Source organism: Crocodylus siamensis, chromosome 7 (genome assembly GCF_052110815.1).
Source record: "Crocodylus siamensis isolate JL-2025a chromosome 7, ASM5211081v1, whole genome shotgun sequence".
NCBI lineage: Eukaryota > Metazoa > Chordata > Crocodylia > Crocodylidae > Crocodylus > Crocodylus siamensis.
In genome coordinates this window covers 32,828,023-32,845,673 of record NC_143401.1, presented here as the reverse complement: position 1 = coordinate 32,845,673, position 17,651 = coordinate 32,828,023, and the positions used below count along the sequence as shown (strand labels likewise).

Genomic DNA, 17,651 nt, shown 5'->3' with positions numbered 1-17,651 from the left:
TAATGAGGGTGTGGTGGACCATGGGCAGGCAGCTCAGGAGAGTGGGTCTGCTGGCCACCCCCCTGCATGGCTGCAGCCCCCCGCCTTGCCCTGTGGCGGGGTGCAGCCCCCTGCTCACCTCCCTGCTCGGCTACAGCTCCCCGCTCAGCCTGGGGTTGGCTGTGGCCTGCTCGCTTCCCCCCCACCTGGCTGCGGCCCCCCACGCACTCCCCACCCAGGTGCAGCCCCCACCCCTGAGTGCTCCCTGCCAGTCTGCAACCCCCCTGCACACCTCCTGCCTGGCTGCAGCCCTCCGGCAGCTTACCAGTAACAGCAGCTGTGCTCTTGGCTTCGTAGCTCAGGCCCCCTGCACGGCGGGGGAGGCAGCGTCACTTGGCTGCAGTTGCCAGGTATCTGTGTGGCCTCTGCTGGGCTGCAGCAGCACATTGTAGCTTGGCACAGCATGGGGCCATGTGCTTTCGGGCAGCTCCAGGCTGTCACCCAAGGCTAAGCACCACTTGTGGGGACCGTTGGCCACACCGACCCGGGTCCTGCATGCACTGAAGATGCCCAGTTGTACAGCACAGGGATCATGCATGCAGGACCTGGGCTAGTGTAGCTGGTGGTCCCGCAAGCAACGCACAGCCCTGGGTGACAGGCCAGAGCAGCCCAAAAGCACACAGCCCTGTATTGCGCGAAGCTGGGCTGCAGCAGCATGCTGTGGCAGGGGCCATGAGGATACCTGGTGGCTAGGGATGAGCTGTGCTGCCCCCTGCCAGGCAGAGGCACTGGGCCATGAGGCCAAGAGAACGGCTGCTGTTGCTGGTAAGCTGCAGGGGCAGGGGAGTTGAAGCCGGGCAGGGGGTGAGCGAGGAGGCTACAGCTGGGTGGGGAGCATGAGGGAGGGCTGCAGTTGGGTGGGAAGCGAGCAGGGGGGCATGCAGCTGGGTGGGAAGCACATGAGCAGGTTGCAGCCAGGTAGGGAGCATGTGAGCAGGCCACAGCAAGCTGCGGGCCAACCAGGGGGGCTGGAGCTGAGTGAGGAGGCTGCAGCCAAGTGTGGAGGTGAGCAAGGAGCTGTACCGAGATGTGGGCTGAGCAGGGGGGATGGGGCCAGGCACGGGCTGAGCAAGGAGTCAGTAGTCAAGCAGGGAGGTGAGTGGCGGGGCTGGAGCTGGATGCAGACTGAGCAGTGGGGCTGGAGCTGAGCAGGGAGATGGGTAGGGGGCTGCACCCAGGAAGGCGAGCAGGGGGGTGCTGGAGCCATGTGGGGGAGGGGGGCAGCTGGTGGACCCACTCCTCCCGAGCTGCCCCTCACATGGTCCCCTGTACCCTCAGTAGCACCCCTGCTCCTCTGGCTCCCCCTACCCCCAACTTACCTGGCACAGAGCCCAGGTCCCAGTTGCTGTGACCCTCTGTGCAGTCTCCATCAATGCCTGGCAGATGTTCAGCCTTGGGGTCACATGCTGCTGCAGGTGCACAGCAGGTTATAGCCAAGCAGCAGCCCCCACTGCCAGACTGCTGCAGTGGGTAGAGGGTGCAGGGAACTCTCCAGGCTGCTTCAGCAGTCTAGCTAGCACAAGGGCTAGTGTCCCCAGATACCAATTGACTGGTCCCCAGAAGCTCCTGAGGGCAAGTAACCCTGAGCTACTTGACAGGGCAGCTTTTATATTGCTGGGGCCAGCAAAGGTGCTACCCCCAGGCTCTAGCTCCCCCTGGCTGCAGATCCGGGAGGAGGCAGGCAGGGTTATTTTGCCTCAAGTGGCACAATTTGACCCCCACCAAAGTGCATGTCCGGGCACATGCGCTGAGGCAAAAAGCCCCAGGCTCAAACTGGCACTGCTTCTATTTGAGCTGCTACAAGTACAAGTGCTTGCAGGTGTGGACATGCCCAAGGAGTCAGCCTCGGGTCCCAAAATTTCTAACACGTGATACACAAAAACTTTCAGTCATGACTGACCCAGACTAGATTCAGATGAGCAGTTCAGAGGTGAACTTTCATTCCCAACACCAGGAACTAGTCTCTTTTGACCCAGTCTCTGTTCTCAAAAAGTAAACAGGGGAGAAAATGAGCCGATTTCGTCATAACTTTTAAGACTTTAACGTATGTCCCAAAGAGCAGGTATTTTCAGCTCACCGTGCCAGTGATTAACAAATGAACACAAACTTCCAGACCAAAAACATCCTTCTATAGTACTTTAAAATAATCTATTTGCTTGAAAAAAATCTTCTAGAAAAACACAATCCCCCATAAAACAGACAGAACATGAACAAGCAGATAAAAATAACCTCTACAAAAAATAAATTCATTCCTAGTTTGCTTGTTGTTGGGGGGGGGGGGAGAGGTTTGGGGGGGAAGGGAGGGTATGAAGGGGGTCACTGATTTAGCTTCTCAAGAGAACACCGATTAATGCAAGCTTAAGACTCTCAGGGATGATGAGTTCCAAAAGTTATGTCCTGAGTTTTATAGAGCAACTCTTGCAGGAGACATTGTCCATTCATCCAGACTGGAATGTCTCCCAGACCCTCAGAAAAAAAAGACAAAAACATTCACCACAAAAGCAACTAAATGACCTGAACAGCGCAGCTTACAATTGCAGTGGCAATTAAAACTATAGCTAGTCATGGTCTCCAGGTTCAGCTTACCTGTTTTATACACTGCAGCCGGTCATTGGTCTGCTGTATGTGCCTGTCCATAGAATTCATTTTGATTGTCTCCACTTGGCTTCTACCTGAAAGCCATTAAAATCCCTCAATCTGAAAGATAAAAAGAACAGTAAAGATCACTGAATAAAGTCTATACTCTTTATCCAATTCTACTGTAAAGACCATTAATATAACATGTAGCAGAAGTTTAGGTAAACTTATTTTGTGGAATGGAGGAATATAAGCAGAGGGCGGGGACATGGTATTCATAGGCAGAGAATCTGTATTTTAAATGCAACAAGGACATTAAAGTCACATGATGATACCTCACCAGGTACAGCAAACTCCACTGGGAACTTTTGTGAAACCAGTAACAAAGAATTGCTATACCAAATGGTGCAAAAATGAAGCAGACAATGTCCAAAAAACTCTTGAACACACTGCTATACAAACAAAAGTCTAAATTGTATTACTCTTTTAATTTTCCTAAAGGAGAAAATACTTCTCCACAGTATTACAAGTATTACATAACTTGTATACCACATTACATGGCCAGGAAACATGGATTTGGGATTATGAATTGTCAATTTAGAGGAATTTGTCCAAAATGTTGCTCAGATATGCTTTGAATCAGAGTACTTTAATATTACAAGATAAGATAACCTTGGTATTAAACTGGATCATTGGAAAATGGTTCTAGAAGGAATTATGCTAGTAATAAGCCCAGTACTGGGATACAGTGCTATGAGACTGAGGCCTCATATTCAGGTCAAAGTGCTGAGCAGCATCCACCTTCTGAATTTCTGGGCTCTTCTGGGTGTCCCTACTTCAGCACCTCAAATCAGTCTTTTGGAAACTCCTGGACTCTCATTTTTCATTCCCAGCTCTACCACTGTCTTGCTGTGCAATCTTCACAAACTCTATGAACCTCACTGTCCACATCTGGAAAATGAGTGCCATCATCATCTTGCCTGCATGTGATATGATTCAATTCATGTCAGTGCAGCAGTACAAAACCAACAGCTGAGAAGCAACATGGAGGAATTATGATGATGTAGTAAAGAAAAAACTGAGGACCTCTGACCCTTCCCTATCTTGCCACCCACACTCATGCCAAATTATGTTTACGGATGCCACTTGGTACATAACATAGCTAGAAGACAGGTGGAGTGGGGGGACTGACGGTGAGGAGGGCTAATCAGAGACTCACTTGACCAGAGGGGGGCCAGGCTTAAGTCACATAAGCCCAGGGCCTGAGCTGGTCAGGTAATCTAGCCCCATGAGCCACAAGGAGAGGAGCTTCTGGCAGCAGAGCTGGGGTATGCAGCATTGAGGCCATGGACACGTCAGGTCTTGGAAGAGATAGGCCTGGGAACAGGAGCGAGTGAGCCCACAGTTTGGAGAGAAGTGGCAGAGAGTAGAGGGCTCGGGTGCCTGGAGCCCAGCTACTGAACAGAGCAGTGCCCGAGATAGACGAGGCAGGCTTTGGAACAGCTAGGCCTGGGGACAGAGGCAATAGCCTGAGAGGACGGGTGATGCCTAGTGGTTGTGGAAGGGACTGAAGGGGAGGCATAGAGGAGGAGGCATCTGGCCCAGTGAAAGAGAGGAAGAGGGGCCAGAAGAACAGCGGGCCTGAGGCCCAGAAGGAGACAGCTGTTGTGGGGTAGGGTGCGGGGTCAAAGCAGGCCTTGGACGAGATAGGTCTGAGGCCCATAGAGAAAGCGAGCGTGAGCCCAGGAAGGACTAGGTGCTGGGAGAAGTTCTGGTGCCTATAGGGACTATGGTGCATCAAGGGAAGCTCCAGCACCTGGGACCTCCTGGAGGGCAGAGTGCGATGTTAGCAGATCACCTGCAAGGCATGGGAGTGGGTACTGGGGAGGATGGAGCACACAAAACTAGCCCCCAAGGCTATGACCATGAGCACCTGTGGTACTAAGAGTAAGACCAGGTTTGGGAAGCCCTAGGGCAGCCTCCCTTTTATAACAAGCTACCATCATCAAGGCGTGGTGGGCAAGTAAAGGGGAGAGGGCCCCAAGGGGAGCCAGGTTGCAAAGGGCTGAGCAGCCACGAGGCAGCATCATGACCGTCCCTGGGACAAGCACTTGCTATACTAACATCAGCACAGAATTAATTTTCAGTGGTGGTAAAAATAGAAGTAAAGAATTAAAATTGGAGACCAAAGTAGAGACACAGAAGGGACAAGATTAGCAAGTACATCTCACTGTGAATTCCTAGCTGTAGCTGGGAGTGTCACTCATGGCCCTAATTATTTCAGAGCCAAGAACAAATACCCAGTCAGGTTTACATTCAAGCCTTTAAACCACTGTGGCCCCAAAGAAGTTTCCGTTTAAGGCCACAGGAATGCAATGCAAACACAGGTAAACAAACAAGCCATGTAGCCCTTATGCACTAGCTGTAGATTAAGTTTAACAGATTTCCTTTTGACCTAATTTACCTTTTTTATTGTATTGGCAGAATAGTTGCCCAGAAATACAGAATCCTGGATTACAATCAGCAATTTCTGTCCATATTTCACATTATCAGCTAGTATACACTCAATTTGTTAAAGAATTGTGTCAAATTTCAGCTATTTATCACGCATTTAAAGTCTTTTGTTTCTAGAACTGTTTTCCTGGGGATAGGGTGGGGAACCCTGCTCTTCTCCATTTTTCCTTTCATTCACTTTCCTTGTATTTGCAGTGGAACTGGAGCCATGGGATTTACACACTGCAACGCAAAACCTCCGCTGATGGATTCTTCTGTCCTTGCAAGGCTGGAACCATTATATTACTATAAGAAGACACATTCTCATACATAAGAATGGAGAGTGGAGACAGATTCAGCCAGGCACATTCTCACATAGCTTATTGGTTCTAGTACCAAGTACTAACTCCATACTGGCATAACAGGATCTCAAGCATGTACACCAATATCTGCTCTTGTATATCCAACTTTCTTTCCCATTGCAACTAGCAGTCAGCTCTGTTGATCAGAGAGCTGTCCCTGATAGAACTGCTTCTCACTCCCCACACACATGAAAAACAGAGAAAAATGTTTCAGATGCTTGTTTTGTTAGAGAAGCTGACCCTTTACCACTCCCACCTCACATCACTCTAAAGCTCTTCAATTAGAGGACCTCTAAAAGCCTGTACTGTCAATGCCCTGCCCCCAGGAAGGGAATGGTTTTTCCCTTGATGGAAGCACTGAATGCATCACTGTCACAGCACGATAGATTCCAGACCATGGGGTCTGTGTGTGTCCCACGCACCCGAGCCGTCTGAGATTTCTGTACCTAACTGATAATGCTCTCTCATGGCTCCTGCCGGATTAGACTCAAGGAAAGAAATCTTTTCTGCTAGACAGCTAAATGAGGTCTTATAACAGCAGCTCAAACTTCTCATCCCCACACTCTAGACACAAGAAGGTTCAATAAAGCACTTTTGTCAATAAATTACAATACTCATGAAATAGTAAAGCCAATTTCCATAAACAAATATCATTATTAGACTATGCCAGTGCCACCTTCTCAAAGACGAACACTGTCCAAGGACCTTTTAGAACATGCATACTGATACATTTTATTAAAAGCAAGTAATCCATTCTTATCTGTCTACATGACCCCACAAAACAACCTCAGTAGCCATGAAGTTTAATCTATCCGTGGACAGCAGAAGTATTTATCATGAGATAAGCTAGCCCAGTCATGACACCACTTCAGCAACGATCCATCTTAAAAGCCAGAATACATTATCTGCATTTTAATTGATCATTAGGACAGATGGAAGAAAGCACATTAAAACCCATGCACACATTTAATTTTTTTTGTTATAACTAAGGAAATTTGAAACCCAGAGGCTTCATTTTTCTTCTAAAGGAGTCAGAAGAATTTTACTTATGTAGTCAATAAACAAAATGCTGCATCTTAAATTGATTTTGGAAGAGAGAACCATTTCCTTCTTTGGCATGATTTAATTAACACTTTCACTGCCATAAAGCCACACATACAGATTGGAAGCCAATGTGAAAAGAATGTCTATTCCAGGCAACAGATGCAAAGACGTATTCAATACTTCCAGAAAACGTGATTCTTGTGTAAAGCTGGATGTACCAGGCACTGAAGCTGTCAGCTAATAACATCAGGGAACTCCTGTGGTGCTGCTGGAAGTATATTGTTGGGCTGGGAGGCTGCAGGGGGATTCTATAGAGATAATAATAATGACTTGCCTTCATGTAGATTGCAAAGAATTTTACAAACTGATTTAGAAACTCTGTATAATACTGCCCCAATTACCTAGCTTCCAGTTAACCACAAATGCAAATAGAGATTGATGGCTGCTACCTGAACTATTCTATTCGTCTAAAACTATTTTTTATCCAAGAGCTGCAGATTTGTCAAAACCTTTTTTTTTTGTGGAAGAGCAGGGCTGTGCATGCAGAAATCACCCATCCAAGAAGACACTTCTTGGTCAGTGAATCCATTCCCCCATCATCAGTGGTTCAAGTGGTCCATTTATGTTATGTTTTATTCCCTACTATGCCTATTGGAAGATTGTTCCTGGAACTCATTCCTCTGCTAGTTACAAACCTTCCTTTAATATCTGACTTAAATGTACTCATGGCCATTTTATGTCAGTATTATCTTTGAGCACAAACAGCTGTGTTCACCCTCTCTGGCATTTACCCCCACAACATGTTTATAGACAGCAACCATATTCCTACTCAGCTTTCATTCTGTTAAACAAAACAAACCAAGTTCTTTTTTATTTTCCTCTCACAAACAGATTCTCCATTCCCCTGATCATCTTATTGGCCCTTTTTGAAATTATTCCAGTTCGAATCTATCTTCCTTGAACATGAGTGACTAGTTGTATACAGCATTCCAGAGGAAGTCTCATTGCTGCTTTCTACAACAGTATTGATGCAACCCATCACTACTGGAAATACATCAACTGATAATTCCTAGGTTCTGTTTTCTTTTTCATGTCCATATTACATTGGCATCTCATAATCATTTAGTGATCAATTAGCATAGTCAGGTCTTTCTTCTTTTCAGTTGCTTCCAACTAATGGGGTCCCAGCTTATAGCACAAATTCTTGTTGTCTGGGAATAACATGGAAGCTGTTTCTTTGCCCCTAGTAACATTTAATTGTTTAGGATGGGAAGCAAAGAATACCATATATATCTGAAATTGCACAGAGAATTTAAACATGCTGAGTAATGACCTAGGTACTACCAACATGGCTACAACCACAAACCCAGCAGGATTTTTTGGGACATCTTTTATTGGACCAACTGTCTAGCTGAGTGAGAAGTTAGACAAACTTTTAGGCACAAACTGCCCACTCTTAGGTTGCTCTATAGAAGGGCAGTTCATGCTCAAAAATGTGTCTAACTTGTCTCCTACCTATACAGTTGGTCCAAATATTCTGACTTCTTGTGGTCTTTCTGAGTTTCTTGCAACAGAAGAATTGCTCTGTTATTTTTCTGTAGTCAAGAAATAAGTAAAAGTTAAAACCTGGCATTTCCTGAGGGGTGATCCGAGTGTGTACCCAAGTCATCAGTCTAACGAGACTGATAACCACTACACTAAAGGTTTGTCTGCCTGGGGAAATTTACTGACAGAGGTGTACTAGTATACATCTAAAGCAGTTTTTAAAATATAAAGGTGTTTAGGTAACAGAAGGCTCAATATGGCAGAAGATGACTGGCCTCCTGTTTAGTTAAGTGCTAAGCTCTGTACCAAGTCACAAGTGCAAATTACTTTGGTGGGGCTTACGCTGGTCTCATGTATATCAATATTAGCAAAATATAGAAGGATTCAGCACAACAAGCAGCCTTTAAGACTAGCAGGGGGTGCTGCTGATAAGGATTAAGGACATCAATAAGCTGTGTGGAAGAGAGAATTTCACTTGGTGTCTTCACAAATACCAAAACCTCTCTGTCTCTCTCTCATACACAGGCAAACTTATAAATTAAGGATTTTGTACGATACTATTTAATATCCATCCATGCTCACTCCATCCAAAAGGATACATGTAAGCAAACCTTTCCCATCACCTTTTGGTTGCTTAGTACATAGGGAGTCTATCCTGCTGTATTCTTTTCCAAGGTAAAGGCCTGCTGCGCTCTCTTTTAAAAAAATATTACCATATGTACATTATTGTTTGTCTACCTCCTTCCTTCCCCTCAAGCATTTGAGTTCATAGCTCCAGGCAGCAATTAAATATACCTCATTTACATATTTATGATGCCTCAAAGGGGAAAGGGTATTTGTTTTTTATTAAAAAAAAGTGAACAGATGTATTAACCTATTAAATAATATATTTTTAAAAAAATCTTATATACTGAGATATATCAATCTTGCTGGTGAAATACTATTAGAAGTATGTTCCTATATACATAATACGGCAGGGGTGGCCAACCAAATGGAAGCTGGTCACTGTCTGCTTGTGCAAAGATTCAAGGAGATGCATATTAAATTCTGAAGAGCCACACGTGGCTCCGGAGCTGCAGGTTGGCCACCCCTGTAACAAGGGAAGGGAATTGTGTAGTGGATAAGAGACATATCACGATTTTGTAACCTGCTACCATAATCTGTGGTAGAATTCTCTGAATTTTCCAATATTACAATTTTTGTCAAAAATTATACTTTCAACCAAAAAATTCCAAAGAGCTGTTAAATTAAAAATATTTGTGTTATGTGAGTAGCTGTTTGAAGCTTTTAATAATCAAATATTTAAGCAACATTTCAATATTCTAAAACTTCCAAAACTGAAAACAGATTACTGCGATGACTGTTTTGGACCATTTTTACTTTATATTGTAGATTTCTATATAGGCCTATTTCAAACCCTCAATTTTGTGTCATTTGTAACACAAGTGAGAAATACTTCTAGCCTCTGGAATAACAACAGGTATCAAGTAGGTACATAAATTAGTAGTAATAAGTCGCACTTATTGTTTATTTTGCTTATATGAAGCCTGACAACACGCCCATAAATTAGGAAATCCTTTTTCCATTTCTGAGATGGCAAAACACAATGCAGCACTGAATGACTTGCTTAATGCCACCTACTGTGTCAAAGGATTCAAGTTTTGGGGGCCCCTAGAACAGTGGTAGGAAACATACACAGGTCTTGTCTGCACAATTTTTATTAATCCATATTGTCATATTGTCCATGTTCCTTACACTACATAAGTGCAAAGCAGCTAACAATTTGTACACTGCTATAAGAAACAATGGACAAATTGGATCACTAAAATACAAGCAGCTTGAAGCAGGTCTGCATTATCAACTAAAATTTGGGCCTAACTTTTTAGAAAGGTTATAAAATGTTGGTCCTCTCTCCCATCCAACTCAGTGCTTGATGCCTCTCCCTCCTCCTCCCATGCTTTCATACTTCTGAAACACAAGTCGAAGCACTGAAAAATAGTGGGAAATTGCATGGGTCCGATTAATCGGCAAGTGGGAGTAACTAACTGGAATTATCAGACCTATTCAGTGAATTCCAGGCCTGATTTCTACACCAGAGGTGAAGGTAGTAGTTGGCGATAAAGCCTAGGCATTGATGTTGTACTGTTGACACAGACTCAACATATGAACTGAAGCGATTACCTTCCTTGATTAATTCTGGCAAATACATGGGAAATCCTTCAATATCCAGAAAGAATGCTGTTCTGAGAAAGCTACAGAACTTTCTTGTAGCAAAGAATGTGTCAGCATGTATGATGGGTAATAAATAATATGCCATTTTGTTAGCTAATTATATAAATTAAGTAATTAAATAACAGTTGATTAGGATGTCACTGACACATGAGATGGCAGTTTTAGATTCGAAAGATGAGTGGTAAAAATAAATGAGTGGAGTAATAATCATGAACAAAAATAATTACCTGAATTAAAAGTTAATGTTTTAAAAATTAAAACGCAGTTAAGAACTGATAAGAGGATAAAGGAGAAGATTTTGGCTGAAGCATATACTGCTGATTCGCTGCATATCATCTCTTGGTTTTTGTTCCTTTTGACTCTCAGAGAGCAGAACAAATGTCCATCATAAAATATGTGCTAGGGAGAAAACATAACTGCTGCGGGAGAAGAATGAGAGCCTAGAGACACTGCTAGCTGAGAGCAAAAAGAGTCAAGATACTTGGTTTTAATTTTATAGGTTGAGGGGAGGCTGAAGATGCATATTGGCAGTTACCACCTAGGGAATCATATGATTATCATCAATAAAAAGGTCCCGACTTTGAACCACTTGGAACCAAGCAGACAAAATGGGGGGGGGGGAAGAACTGAGGGAGGAGAGGAACCATGCCAATGGGGCCTATTTCTTTGTTTCTCCTAAGATGAAGGTGAGAAGACAGGAAGAAGGTAAACAGTTCATAAGTAACATTTCACAATATATTTAAAATAATCTCTCCCCTTTATGAGATGAAAGCGTAGGAAGAAGTTAGTTATAGTGTACTGCTGATGCTGTTTATTTAAACAGGTAAAACAGAAAAAATTGTTATGTCTCCAGTACCCTGACAGTCATAAGAGAGAGCAGACAACTGTTAATAAGTGGCTTTGATCAAGCTACAAACCACGCTATGAAGAGGGTGGGAGGGGATTACATTGCCTAATTAATCAATTAAGTCATCAGGAAAGAGGTGGCTCAAGATATGGTGTTGGAGTTTTAACACAGAGATGATTAAGATGAGACATTTGTATTGTACTATTAACACATCAGGGGGGTTAAAAACAATTAATTTGCTTAAAGTACCATCCCTCTCAGGAGACTGAGCCAATTGCCTGCTTCCCACATATATAGGGAGCTCAGTTTCCATATAAAAACTTGGCTAAGGTGAATTATTACTTATGAAGATGGCAGCATGTTAAAAAAGAAGGGTTTCATACAAGGCTTCACAGTATCTGCCATCCAGGTTCCAAAAAACTGTATCTGTAAATACACACCTACAAATAGCGTGTACTATTTTCACTTCATATGCATACAGTGATAATCATATGCACATTCACTGCTGATACATATGCAGGTCTGCAGTACCCATTTCTACCAAACGATTAAGCCAATGCTAATTGATTTGAACATATTTTTAGGATCCTCCTGTTCAAGAGTGGGATTGAAGTGAGGTTGTCAGGTCTTGCTCCGATTAATAAAAATATGGGACATTACCAGCAGATGTCTCTGTTTTCTACCAAAGCCAAGAGAGCACCATACCCTTCTCACACAGCAGCCTTGTGTTTCTTTAAGCCTTTACAAGCCCCTACAAATCCTCTGCTGCTGCTTCCTAACAGGGAGCACTAAAACTGACACTGTCTGTCTGACCTTGTGGTTATTGATTAACTATCTCCCCATTCGCTGCCATCTTTCACACCTCCAGTGCTTGCAAATAGAGAGCTAAGGAGTTGCAGTCATACTCTGTGACAGCTATTCTCAAAAAGGGCTGCCTTTGGAGACGCAGAGAGGGAACACTGCTGTTTGATCAAATGCGTTAATGTCAAGACTAAATACCACACAGGTTCTGACAGCTTGTTCTGTTTAATATACATTTGTTGGAACAATTCAGCACAAACAGGAAAAGGGGAGGAAAGAAATACTAGTTCAATAGCTAATATTCAGAATGTGTTGCTCTTACAAAAATATGCTCCTCTAAAAGGGAGTAGATTAGGGTGGGGAACAGTGGCCATTCGTGCATAGCATATTCCAAACTAGCTTCAACAGCAGGCAATTACACTTCAGAATATCTGCTCATACTTTGTGCACTAAGCACTAATAACAAACACAAGGAAAGAAAATGCTTTCTAGAGGTTTGAAACACGCATCTTTATCACAGACCCAATGAGAATATCTGCAATCTCAAATATCTGTTTTTATTTTATTTCTAAATTATATTTAGGGAAAGATGACTCGTCTCAGTACATATTTTTATAAACGATCCATAATATAACATGCACGTGTCTATGCAATGCTCATGAGACTAAAACAATTTTAAATTTTCAGATTTTTCTTTAGTGAAGAATATAGGTGTGTGTATACACACACACACACACGCACACAATGCTATTAGTAGTAATATTAATTACTTGTTTTGCCTTAGTACAAATAAATAGTCATTTTTAGGTAGTTATGCTAGGAGCTTGCGTATACCCTAACAAAAAAGGATGGTGAAATATCTTTGAGCGCACGAAACAATTATACAATATATAAAACAGTGTGTATCTTTACACACCACCACAAAGATACATGCCTCTATGTTACATTAAATATCTAGATTGTTAATTATTTGTTAAATAAGAGAATTTTCAACTATACACTTAAATACCGTTTTCATATCAAGAATGCAACTACAAGAAGTTTAATTTCCATCCATGACAACTATTTTATTTCCCATGCTAGATACAGTACTGCAAAAAGTAAGGAGCATTATACATCAGGCAAAAGCCCATTTTAATCATTAAACACTCAAAAAGGAAGTAGTTTTATTAAAGCTTCATTTACCATAAGCTGCTAAAGAGCTATTGCTATTGGCTTTAAGCTATTAAAAAGGGCCAGATGTAAAACAAAGCAGTGTTTGTTATGCTGGGCAAGGAAGAACAGATATTTGTGCAGTGCTGCTTTCCATTGTTGCTCTACAAATGTGCAATAATCCCCAGAAGACTTTCTATCATCTTTGACTAAGGGAGAGAAAGGAGGAGTGTTTATGTGCTTGTATGAATGCATGCTGCCAACATGAACAGCTTCAGCAAGTGTGGGAGCTGTGAGTCCTGGCAGTTATGTTGGGGTAAAAAAGCATACACACATATATAGCATACACATACACACACACACACCCTATTATATGTAAACATGTGCATGCATACACACACACACATGCAAACACACAAAGCAAATCCACACTGGCTTGGGGGGGGAGGGGAGAGAGAGAAACATGACAGCTTGCACAAGCAAGCCTGCTGGACTCCTCTGGGAGGAGGAGCAGTGGTGCGCAGAAATTGTTCAATCATCAAGCACATCTGCAGCCCGATTACAAAAGCAAAGGTGGTAGGACTGGCTGTGGAACGCAGAGTATTGTGCTATGATCTACACTGAGCACCACCCCCTACCATGTAAGAGCGGGTTCAGATGGACAGAACAATATTACATCTCTAATCAAATATAACATGCCTTTGAATCTGCACAAGCTGATCACTGGCCACGACAATAAAGGAAAAGCATGCAAGCCATCTCTTGCACCAGTGGCCTTCACCTCTGGCCTGCTGGCTGAAATGAGTGGTTTCCCTGGGCCAAATACAGTGCAGTTGCCAGTTTCAAGTAATTGCCCTGCTGCTTGTTTATATTATAAGGTTGGTTTCCCTGCCTTCCACTCAAACCCAAGTGTCAAAAACTCTGGCAGCTTCTTGCATTTAGGGAGGACAAGGAGGAAGAGGGACACTGCAGTTTGTAACAGCAAGAACTAATAACACAAAATTAAAGACAAAAGTGCTTAAAAGTGTGCTCCTGGAGAGGCAGAGCTGACAGACCTGTTGTAGAGCTCTCAAAGGCTTTGCACACACATATATAGACAGATCAGCCAGAACAAACACTGACAGCTCCACAGCAAAGTCCACTGATCCACCGGTTTATTAAATGTACTGTAGCTTGCAGGTAAGAAATGCTAATCCTCATTGGGACAGCTACAAGCAAATGAGCCATCCCTAAAAGCTTAAGGCATCGGGCTCAAATCATTTTACAACTAGCATCTCCGATTACCCCAACAACACCACTGCCACCAAAAGTTGCTCCCTTAGCAATCTGCAAATGCTTCAAATGGCAAAGGATCCATCTCCCCTTCTTCATCCCTTCCCCATTTCCAAGAGGAAAACTATACTATTTGAGTAAATTAACTGGGAGGTTTTATGGACTGGAACAGATGCTCAATGAAGAATTGATCTTTTGAGAGACAGACTTCTTTAAACACGGGGAAAGAAAAGAAAGAGAATGTTAGCAAGAACCTGGCACAATTCACCTAGGGTGACCACCCATCCCTAATTGGGCGGGACAGTCCCGAAATAGGAATATCAAGTTCCAATGCACAGCCACAAGGACAACCAGGGAGTGGGATAGAGGCATGAGAGGCTCATCCAGGTGGCAGCAGGGGGCTGGCTCCCTGCTGTTGCACACATTCCCAGGGAGGGAGGCATGGCACATGCCTCTCCAGATACGTGCATGGGGTGGGAGAGGATGCCACAGGCTCGGGACTCCCTGCCCTGCTGTCCTCACCCTGGGGCTCTGCAGCCCAACAGGTGGGACCTGGTGCTGGAGGGTGGAGAGGCTCAGTACTGCTGCTGCCAGGAGTCCCATGCCAGCTCAGTTGCCAGGGCAAAGTCCTCTCAGGCCACCTGGCAGCAGTGGGGGGCAGTGGCATGGAATTGTGCCTCCCGCTGCTGCCAGGTGGGCAGGGGACAGCTTGTCATGGTGGCTTGTGGCTCCTAGAGGGAGGGCAACATGGTGGGGAGCCCCAAGCCTGCAGTGGGCAGCTCCTCATCCTTCTCACCCCCCATAAACTCAGTTCAGCTCTGCTCGAGCTGTGCCACGAGGGGCGGGCAGAGTGGGATTGTGTCTAACCTTTCCATTTCGAAAAAGTGGTCACCCTACATTCATCTGATGTTCAGGTCTGAAATTAGGTCTCTAAAGACAAACTTTTTTTTTTTTTGGTTAACCATCTTTGGCTATTCTGTGGCCCATAAATCAGAGGCCTCAATGGAGAAGTTGTGCAGAACCCTAAAGAGAAGACACAGGACAGAGCAGAATCTAAGCACACTTAACAACACTGTTTGGTTTTCTCTTCTGGGACACCTGACTCAAGCCCTACTGATAGGAGCTGTACATCTTTGGTAGAAAAGGGCTTTGACTTTTGGAGCAGTCAACATATGGCCTTTCCACACTGACGTTATGTAGACTATTTTTCTAAACTGTTACAAATACAACCCAAACAGGATTGGACATACTCACCCCAAGTCTGTTTTGGCTACAAAGTCATAGATTTTTGGGTATTGTAACAATAAGCAAATCCGATAAATATGTTTCTAGGCATCAGAGAGACCAGTGGCAACAAAAACTTGAGGAAGATGGCCTCAGAAGCAGAAATGAAAAGATGAAAGGGTGATAATACGAGCAGAGAAAGGTCAAAGCCTCTTGGGCCCAGCCAACAGAAATGCTGCAAGCTACGATCATCTCAAATCCACCACAAATGAGAACCAAGAAGGCTTTATACATCCTGACATTGAATACCTTCTTGTTTATCTAATGCAACTAGGCATGCCTTGGAACTTGTATAATAACATTTATAGGGAATTATTTGTTGAAAGGTTCTATATGCTTAAAAGACATAGTACCAACACTAAAGTTTCTTGTATTTCATAGGACTCCATAAATAGCTGGATAAAAGAAATCTACCCCACATGCAGATGTGGAGAAATTTGGGCTTCTTTTTGGTTAGTAGAATTAAGCATAACAAAGAAAATATACAGATGCTTAAAGTTGTGAACAATTTCCTTGTGTGATTCCTAAACACAAGACTTATTCTGTTACTCTTACATCCTATGGGAACTGAAAACCTGCTCTCCAGACCAATAATTTCTGGTTAGCCATCAGAGACTGCATCCCTCAGAAAACCATGCAACAGGTGGAAGGTGGAAAGGGAAGAGAAGGAGGGGAAAAAACGTGTTCCTGCAATTACACATTGCAGAACAAAAGTTCTAGAGAGCTGAATAGCTGCTCTGGGATATGGACACTACCAATTTCTATATCGACCATTATACTGGTGTGTTCCAATGAAATTTAAGTAAACTTTCCAGAATGGAAGCATGATGAATTCCAGGGAGATTAGTAAAACCTATAAATGCTAAATATAGCTGAAGGAAGAAGGTAGGAATTGGTTATCCGAGCAATCTGAAGCCAGCAAAACAAAGTAGTCATTGGCAGCTGAATTACACTTTCTGTATTGCCTCCTGTTTTTCCCCGATATGTGACCTCTTTCCAACTTTCATTTAGCTCTGATTACTACAGTTTAAATACTGGGGGTGACGGTTGTTTTAAATAACCTCAACACAAGATATTAGATACGTCAACTCTCCAAAACAACACTTTTGAAACCCGGTAGGCAAATTACACTTCCCTCTTGCTTTCTGCGGTACCTAAACTGAGATCTATGCAGATTATTATGAAGAGATTTTCAGGATAACACCTTGAAACTTAAAGTCTTTGGTCTCAATCCATTTCTGAATGAACATATATCCATACCTCCAGTCTCCACCCTATCGCAATTGACCATCAGCCTTGCAGGCAGCGTTTGAAAGAAAACCAAGAGTTGAGTGGGCAAAATGAATAATGAGCAGCATCTGCAAAGGCAGCTATTATAAATTCAGGGGTGATTCATGCTAACAGGACAATGCTTTGGAAATCTGTGTGGCCCCTAAAATGGTCCTCACTGTTCTAAGGATGAAACATTTAAGACTGCAGCTATAATTAAAGCCTACAAAAGGTAATAAAAAATGTCAGTTCTTCTAGCTTTAACTCTAAGGCCCATATATTTTAGTTAAAAGACCCACAGGTTTACATGGATATTAAGATCCTATGCTTGTACATTTCCAGCCTTTTGCCAGGTATGATACACCTGTTACTACCTCTTTTTCCTTTCTGAATGGCTTTATCTCCATTAATTCAGGCATGCCTTGAGACATGTAGACTGCATAACAGTTCAGAAAAATTTTAGAGCGAAGTCCCTAAATAGACATTTTAAAAATCTTCTGCTCCTAAGCACCTTCAAAAAAGTTTCTAAATTTTCAGAATGACCATACTTCTTAGATGCAGAACTTAAGATAGAAAACCTGTAATCCAGATCAAGTGCTGACTGAACTGTTCTTTAACCATACTGAGTGATTCTGTGTAGATCTCTCAGAACAGGTATTTTTATACTGTAGATGGGATCTCATAAAATAAACATGTAACTTCAGCATATTTTCAGTGAAGACAAAGTAATTAAC

The 17,651-nt window shown here is 43.2% G+C and overlaps 1 protein-coding gene across 11 annotated transcripts in view; it reads right to left on the bottom strand.

The window, feature by feature from the left end:
* ZMIZ1 (zinc finger MIZ-type containing 1) overlaps positions 1-17,651 on the bottom strand; it is a 519,894-nt gene that overhangs the window by 215,107 nt on the left and 287,136 nt on the right. For all 11 annotated transcript variants that reach the window (XM_090058559.1, XM_090058560.1, XM_090058558.1 and 8 more), the window contains one exon: positions 2,626-2,736. In XM_090058559.1, the coding sequence (XP_089914685.1) occupies positions 2,626-2,685 (60 nt within the window). In that variant the 5' untranslated portion in view covers positions 2,686-2,736. The remainder of the gene's footprint in view (positions 1-2,625; positions 2,737-17,651) is intronic.